This window comes from Nerophis ophidion, linkage group LG22 (genome assembly GCF_033978795.1).
Source record: "Nerophis ophidion isolate RoL-2023_Sa linkage group LG22, RoL_Noph_v1.0, whole genome shotgun sequence".
In the NCBI taxonomy this organism is placed as follows: Eukaryota; Metazoa; Chordata; class Actinopteri; order Syngnathiformes; family Syngnathidae; genus Nerophis; species Nerophis ophidion.
Genome location: NC_084632.1, coordinates 31,030,608 through 31,039,518, shown reverse-complemented (window position 1 = coordinate 31,039,518; position 8,911 = coordinate 31,030,608). Strand labels below are relative to the sequence as shown.

The 8,911-nt window shown below is 41.0% G+C and overlaps 1 protein-coding gene across 1 annotated transcript; it reads right to left on the bottom strand.

The window, feature by feature from the left end:
- Positions 1–6,825: 6,825 nt before the first annotated feature.
- Positions 6,826–8,456, bottom strand: foxd3 (forkhead box D3). The gene has a single exon (XM_061882867.1). The coding sequence runs from the start codon at positions 8,293–8,295 to the stop codon at positions 7,195–7,197; it is 1,101 nt and encodes a 366-aa protein (XP_061738851.1). The 5' UTR covers positions 8,296–8,456; the 3' UTR covers positions 6,826–7,194.
- Between the last annotated feature and the right edge of the window lie 455 nt (positions 8,457–8,911).

Here is an 8,911-nt window from a genome sequence, read left to right as displayed (position 1 = left end):
GCTGGTGGCCATGATTGTAAACAATGTGAGGATGTGAGGAGCTCCACAACCCGTGATGTCACGCGCACATCGTCTGCTACTTCCGGTACAGGCAAGGCTTTTTTATTAGCGACCAAAAGTTGCGAACTTTTTCGTCGATGTTCTCTACTAAATCCTTTGAGCAAAAATATGGCAATATCGCGAAATGATCAAGTATGACACATAGAATGGACCTGCTATCACCGTTTGAATAAGAAAATCTTATTTCAGTAGGCCTTTAAATAATTTTAAAAAAGACCTCCGTATTTACACAAAATGCAATTTGTTTGTCAGGATGTCATACAGAAACAGAAAATGTTCACTTCACTGCACCTCATTTATTTGCTCAAACATGGTAACAGTAATTGTCCTGAGGGAACTCTCCTGAAGGAATCCAAAAAATACTATCTATCTATCTATCTATCTGTCTGTCTGTCTGTCTGTCTGTCTGTCTGTCTATCTATCTATCGATCGATCTATCTATCTATCTATCTATCTATCTATCCATCCATCCATCCATCCATCCATCCATCCATCCATCCATCCATCCATCCATCCATCCATCCATCCATCCATCCATCCATCCATCCATCCATCCATCCATCCATCTATCTATCTATCTATCTATCTATCTATCTATCTATCTATCTATCTATCTATCTATCTATCTATCTATATATCTATCTATCTATCTATCTATCTATCTATCTATCTATCTAGTATTATCTCAAATACCATCTGCATGTATTTTAAAGTGAAATTGTCCACCTCACTCATCTTTTTACTGCAGTATCTTCCTTCCGTCCAAGTGCAGCGACGCCGAAAGGGACAAGCGGTATAGAAAATGGACAGATGGTTTATGTACTGACCTGATCTCTGACCTTATAGGTAACCATCTGCAGTAAAGCTACAGGAGCATCATAAACTGTGTGATTAATCTGCGTTTATACATAAGTAATGCAATGTTTAATGTGATTATTCGCATGCGTTAACGCTTTAACTTTGACAGCCATAGTTTGAATTCAAGCTGTCTTCTTCTATTGCTTCATTGTGACGCATATTCGTTTCGCTGTCACCCCCTGCAGAGCGGTGGAAGTACTGTATGAATAAGTACTTTCTATCTAGCGCAAGGGTTTCACACTCAATTTACCTGTGGCAATGCTGGAGCTCGAGTTGTTCTAAATGATGTTTTAGAACGACTTCTACCAGCAGTTGTGGTGACCCTGAGCTTCATATGAGGCCTTATGTAAAATGGAATATGGAAATTGTGTATTTTGACACCGTAGATTTCCCCTGGAGACAGTCAGAGACACTTCCGCTTGCTTACAGGAAGTTGCTCTTTGTGTTGCCTAATGTGTGTTTGTTGTGCTGCTTGTTTGCACCGTTATTGAACGTTTCAATTGTCATTATCAATTGATAAATCAATCGAACTTTACTTTGCGCTTAACACACACACATTTGTTTACTTCTCGGGACCTCCAAAAAATGCCACCCTCTTTAGGACCACCTTTTCTAGATATATAAAGATTTGTATTACAACATTAGTATCATATACATACTATGCAAATATTTAAAAGCTTGTTGTAAAAAGATTTGCGGCAATTTCACAAGAAATAGGTCCCAATTTCACAAGAAAAACTTAGAATATTGGCAGTATTATAATAAAAGTCGTAATTTCCCTCAACGCAGGTCAAAATTTTAAATAAAAGTTGGAATTTTACTCAATATCAGTCGCAATTTTTTGAAAAGAGTCGTAATTTCATTCGACAAAAGTCACAATATTATAAGAAAACTTAAATTTTTGGGCAATATTATAATAATAATCTGAATTTTACTTGGGAAAATTATGACAAAAGTCATCATTTTATTCAAAACATTTCACTTTTTTACAAAAAATTGGCAATACTGTGATAAAAGTCAGAATTTTAGATGACAAATATCACCATTTTGCATTAAAAAGTAATAATTTTACAAAAAAAAAGTAATAATTTTACGAGGAAGTGTTGTAATATTACAGAAACAGAAAGAATATGAGAATTTTTTTCCAATTTTATCAGAAATAAGTCGACACATTGTGAAAAAAAGCTGCTTTTAGTTAAGGAAATGTATTTATTTATTTTTTTGTAATTGGTTTTTAATCTTCATTATTCATCAAGTTATTACAGTATGTCTCTATATATATATTTGTTTTTTGAATTGTATTAATTTGGGCCAAAGGGGGTGCATTTCAATTTCTTACACACAGTGGGGGAGCACTTCAAATGTTTACACACACTTGTTATTTCATATGTTGATCAGAGGGGGAGCACTTTTAAAACTGACACACAGTCATTTTGAAAAACCCCTCCTTTTTGGGCCTACCCTAATTTTGATGGATTTCACCACCAGGAGTGCAAATGAGATCTTTATTTTTTTTTTTTTTGTAATGTGCTCAAGGCCGATGACAAACGAGTCACAGACCATAGACGGCCCCTGTGCCGCACTTTGGGCAACCCAGCTGTAAAAGCTAACTGTTAATGGCCACTATAGTGTTAGTACCATAGTGTATTTGTTCATCCTATGGTCACATTTTTTTTGGGTGGGGGGTGAATAGGGAAGTCCTTCTTTAGCTGCCATCTTGTTTTATCATATATTGCTGCCTTCACACCTGTCAATGTTTACTTTTGTGTATGCATATTGAATAAAAAAAAATCCTGACTTTGGAGCAATGTTCGCGGACTCTAGTATTTTGCTCTTTGTTAAAAGCAATGATTTTCCGTATTGGGACCATGATTTCGGTCCTAACTTGTTCACTGGTCCTTATATGGAAGGTACGTTTCCTTGTTGGTGTCTCAAGAAGGGTAGAAATACAAGAACACAAACACACACACACACACACACACACAACCCACACACACGCGCACTAAGCACACACAGCACTATTTAAATTAACATGGTGCTAAATCTGGTGCAGTCATCTTCTTAATGTAGCTGCACATTGTCCTTCAAATAAACCACTACAACCAAACAAACATGGCATGCCAATAACAATTGAGGAAAGCGTCAACTGTTAAAGGCCTACTGAAACCCACTACTACCGACCACGCAGTCTGATAGTTTATCTATCAATGATGAAATATTAACATTGCAACACATGCCAATACGGCCTTTTTGGTTTACTAAATTGCAATTTTAAATTTCCCGCGAAGTATCCTGTTGAAAAGGTGTCGTGCGTTTGACGTCACCGGTTGTAGCGGACATTTTTTTCCAGCCCGATCCAAGCTATAAGTAGTCTGCTTTAATCCCATAATTACACAGTATTCTGGACATCTGTGTTGCTGAATCTTTTGCAATTTGTTCAATTAATAATGGATAAGTCAAAGTAGAAAGATGGAGGTGGGAAGCGGTGTATTGCAGCTGCCTTTAGCCACACAAACACAGCCGGTGTTTCCTTTTTTTAAATTCCCGAAGGTGAAGCTTTACTATGGAACGGAGCAGTCAAGCGAACATGTCAACCGGCAGGTTTCGGTGAGAAAATTGTGGTAGTAAGTCGGCTCTTACCATAGTTATGAGCGGAGCTTGCGTCCTCCTGCAGCTGTGTGGCTTCCCTCAAAGACACTGGCGGTCACCATACCCGTGGCCACACCCCTCTGACTTTCAGGTACCATATAATCTCACTAAAACACTAGTAACACAATAAGCAGATATGGGATTTTCCAGAATTATCCTAGTAAATGTGTCTAATAACTTCTGAATCGCTCCCAGTGCCCTCGCGTTTTTTTTTCTTTCTAGTCCTTCACTCTCACCATCCTCATCCACGAATCTTTCATCCTCGCTCAAATTAATGGGGAATTTGTCGCTTTCTCGGTCCGAGTCGCTCTAGCTGCTGGTGGCTATGATTGTAAACAATGTGAGGATGTGAGGAGCTCTACAACCCGTGACGTCACGCGCACATCGTCTGCTACTTCCGGTAAAGGCAAGGCTTTTTTATTAGCGACCAAAATTTGCGAACTTTATCGTCGATGTTTTCTGCTAAATCCTTTCAGCAAAAATATGGCAATATCGCGAAACGATCAAGTATGACACATAGAATGGACCTGCTATCCCCGTTTAAATTAGAAAATCTTATTTCAGTAGGCCTATAAGCATCAACACAGGAGAATAACTAAGATTTTTTTAAATCTAAAAATAGATTTAAAATATATCCATCCATCCATTTCTACCCCTTGTCCCTTTTGGCGTTGCGGGGGTGTTGGAGCCTATCTCAGCTGCATTCGGGCGGAAGGCGGGGTACACCCTGGACAAGTCACCACCTCATGGCAGGGCCAACACAGATAGACAGACAACATTCACACTCACATTCACACACTAGGGCCAATTTAGTGTTGCCAATCAACCTATCCCCAGGTGCATGTCTTTGGAGGTGGGAGGAAGCCGGAGTACCCGGAGGGAACCCACGCAGTCACGGAAAGAACATGCAAACTCCACACAGAAAGATCCCGAGCCCGGGATTGAACCTAAGACCTTTTTATTGTGAGGCACACGTACTAACCCCTGTCACACTGTGCTGCCATATTTTAAAATATATGTGAAAATATGATTAATGAATAAAAATACAAAAAATAGTGAGAATATTGTAGTAACAATATCAATAAATAAAGTCGAAAAAAAAACTAATAATATACAAATAATATCTTTAAATGGTCATGTGGAATTAAGTATTGCCAAGTGGCCACAAAATATGGGCCTTCCATCCACAAAATGTCCCGTGGGTCGCAAGTTTAGAGTCAGGTACAATTGAATGGTTTCATTATTTGTCAGTCCGTCTGTGGCACACGGGCCACCTATTGAGTGCACCAGACTAAACTTTGTTCTTTTTTTTTTATGGTGGTGTTGTTACAGTCTGAACATCTACAAGGCAGGTCATGTCAGAAGTGTGGGAACAGCACTGCGGGCTGGGGTCCACCTGTGCACCAGCAAGTGCAGCTGCACGGCTCAATATAGACCAGGCTGGGAATGTTTGCTCTTCAAACGAGCGTCGAGTCAGCACTTTGAATTTTTGGTCAAAATATTGACATTACAATTTTTTATTTTAGTGCTCATGCAAAATTCATCCATTAATAATAAAAAAAACAAAACAAACTATAGTTTCTTAATTAGCAATGCGTCTTTCAATATTTATGACTACAGGAGGCCTGGTGCTACGTGTGTGTGTGTGTGTGTGTGTGTGTGTGTGTGTGTGTGTGTGTGTGTGTGTGTGTGTGTGTGTACCATCAAGGGGATGACGTAACGGACAAATGGACTCTGTAGTCCACTAAGGTGGATTTGTTCCCGGGAGGATGAATCTGGATTTCACATTCCTCAAGTCTCCAATGACGAATGCAAATATGAGAAATGATGCACCACCTCGCAGCCATGTCGACCACATGCAGGATGGCCTCCCAACAATTTCATGCACGATTTCCTCCATTTATGAGATTAAAACGGTGTCTTGTGCACGTGTGCGCCGGAAATGTCCCGCAAATAAACATTAAACCGCATTCTAAAAATGACAATTATCAATAAATGTGTTCACAATTTGTTTTTAAATATTTTCAATTATTATCCACAATATGAAGTCTGAATAAATTAATTGTGGTGGGCTGCTGCAGCGTATTGTTACATTATTTCATTTTTATTTATTTATTTATTCTTTTATTTCATTATTTGCGTTACAAATACACCAAAGTGACACCGGAGAGGAGTTTTGCATCATTGTCACCTTCTTGGGTGTCTGACTGACTTTCTCTTTCCCATGGGGATCGGATAAATATAGAGTGCACACACACACACACACACACACACACACACACACACCTCACACACACACACACACACACACACACACACACACACACACACACACACACACACACACACACACACACACACACACGCACACACACACGCCATTTGCTGATTGTGTAGAAGTGATTAGCAAGACACAACTGCGAAACTGTTGAAACGGTGATCTTGATGGAAGCCGAGACAATTTCTGCCAAAGGATTGCGCCGGTGACGTAATGTTAAAAATAAAAAAATAAAAAAAAGTATAATATCTAAATATACCCAAAAAAAAAAACAACTATAGTCGATTCAAGAATTTGAAATAACCAACACCCGCACGATGCATATTTATTGATAAAAAACAATTGATAGCAATATGACGAATTTATTTTAATTGGAAATAGTGTAAGTGTCAGGACCTGCATTTCAATTCACCCTACAACACATTTTAACTGAGTTGTTAGTTTACATTAAAAATAACATAGTAATTATGATTTTTTTTATACAGGTTGTTTTTATTTATTTCATTTATGCTTGTATTTCTTTTATTTGTACGTTTTCTTTTTTCTGTATTATGGATCCACTGGGTCTGAAATAAAATGACTACTTATCGCATAAGGTATAATACTTAAGACCCCCTTCCCACACACACACACACACACACATTTGTTCAGAAAGGTATAGGAATAAATACACTCTCTTTCTTCATGTACTCTTTTTCAGGCATGTTGAGATGTGAAATTGTGAATTTGTGAATGTAATGCGTGTCCAACAAAATGAATTAATATCAATTCCATAACATTTAAAATATACTATTATTATATTTGTTGACTGCTCGCTACATTCGTCTAAGACGGTTACCAACATATTGCCATTATTTAAAATTTGATTTAAATAAAATGCCCTTAGAAAAAAAATTACTTTACTTGGGAGGTTATTTTCCTTAATAGGTAATTAAAGCGAAAATAACGGGAAAAATAGCTTTGAATTCTTTCTTATTTATTTACAAATAAAGCCAGTGTACAACACAATATAGCTACGTAGAATTACATATACTTGATATTTTATTTTATAATAAACAGATTATTTCAGAGCTTTTTTTGTCTCGTATACGAAATAAAAAAATCAAAACAAAATATCCACATTCCTGCTTCCATACAAAAAAATGTAAACTAATGACATAACGAATAGAATGAAATACGTTTAAAAAAAAAACAAATATTTACAAATATTACCTGTACAGAAATATTTCCTTTTTCATGTTACATATCTTCATAAAGTCCAGTGCTGCCTATTTGGGTTCACTGCACGTTTCCCCTTTGTATTAATGTCTCAATATAAAAATAGTTTTTTTTTTTAAATTTTTTTAAAGTTATTGTGAGGGCCATTTGGACGCTGAGGGTAAAACGTGTCCGGAAAGAATACTGGAAGGAACACTGAGGATCGGGGCGATGGCAGCAGAGGTCCGGGTCAGAGAGAGGGACTGCGCGCTCAGCAAGGCCGACTGAACCGTTACTGGAGGCCGCAGGAAGGCCTGAGCCGAGGACGCCGCGCTGGAGACGCCGATAATGTTCTCTATGCTGAACGAAGGTCTGTTGGACGGCTCAGACTTGATCATGGACGCCGTGCTCAGACTGTTGAGCTGCAACTGCAGACCCGGGCTGAGCTGCGAGTTGAACGCTTTCCGGTTCAACTCCACCGAGGGCAGGAGCGGAACCCCCGGGGGCAGCATGGGTCCAACCGGGGGGATGTACGGGTACTGCAACGCCGCCGGGTGATGAGAATACGCCGCCGGGTGGATGCCGTAGTGCCTCCCGTACGGACCCCCGAGGCTGTACGCGCCGAAACTTTGCATCATGAGCGCGGTTTGGTCCCGCAGGACGTCCGGTTGAACCCGCTTGAAGCGTTTCCTCCTCCGGAGGAAGCTGCCGTTGTCGAACATGTCCTCCGACGCCGGGTCCAGGGTCCAGTAGTTGCCCTTCCCGGGGTTACCGGGCTCCCTGGGGATCTTCACAAAGCAGTCGTTGAGGGACAAGTTGTGGCGGATGGAGTTCTGCCACGCCGGGAACTTCTCCCGGTAGTACGGGAAGCGGTTGCTGATGAACTCGCAGATGCCGCTGAGGGTGAGCTTCTTCTGGGGGCTCTGGAGGATGGCCATGGTGATGAGGGCGATGTAGGAGTAAGGCGGCTTCACCAGGCTGTTTTTGGGCTTCTGGAGCGAACCGCCGGCCTGATGAACCTCACCTTTACCCTCCCCGGAGCTCTCGTCGCAGCCGGGACTCGCCGCCGCGTCGCCGCCTCCACCGCCGCCGGAGGTCACCTCTTCCTTGTCCGCCTCGTCTTCGCTGCTGTCCCGCTCCATGCACTCGTCATCGTCCCCCTCGCCCACCACGTCGATGTCCGCGTCCTCGGCGGTGAGCACCGTCTGGCCGGACATGTCGCCGGCTCTCTCGCTGCCTCCAGACAGGGTCATGTCTCACTTTTCTTCTCTTCACACAGGGTGGAAAAAAAAGAAGGAAAAAAAAAAAAAAGACAAACTTGCAGCTGCGGTCCGAGTTGTGTACAAGATGGCGACTTTTACTTTTAACTCTCTTATTTCCTTTGGAGCACCGGGAGGAGATGTCACATGCTTTTAAAAGGTCGGAGCTTTTTAACTGATAGACCCCTGCTCCCCCCCCCCCCCCCACGCACCACCACCACCATTACACCACCTTCAGTGAGTGCCGATCACGTGGTTCGATGACGACACACAAACGCCCCCTTTCCCCTTCTCCCTGCAGCAGCCTGCAAACTTGGAGTTGTTGCATGGATTTGTCAACAACGGGACATCAGCAGCTTGCCGCTCTTTACTGCGCCCCTTCAACAGAGGAGGAAGAGGAGGATGCGGGATCGAACTAGCGCGCGCAACAATGCACATTTTTTTATTTATAACCAATCGACGACAGTTAAGTCCGGATTCTAATAATTATGTTCTATTTATAACAATTTGCATGCGTTATTTAAATCCTCCAACCCCTTCTATTTCTTCTTTTTTTTTTTTTTAATGCAAAGCAACAATTCAAGTCGATTTATTCCCCCGCAGGAATGAA

Excerpts from the sequence above, each read along its gene's own strand:
- foxd3 (XM_061882867.1), bottom strand. The coding sequence starts at position 8,295 with ATGACCCTGTCTGGAGGCAGCGAGAGAGCCGGCGACATGTCCGGCCAG.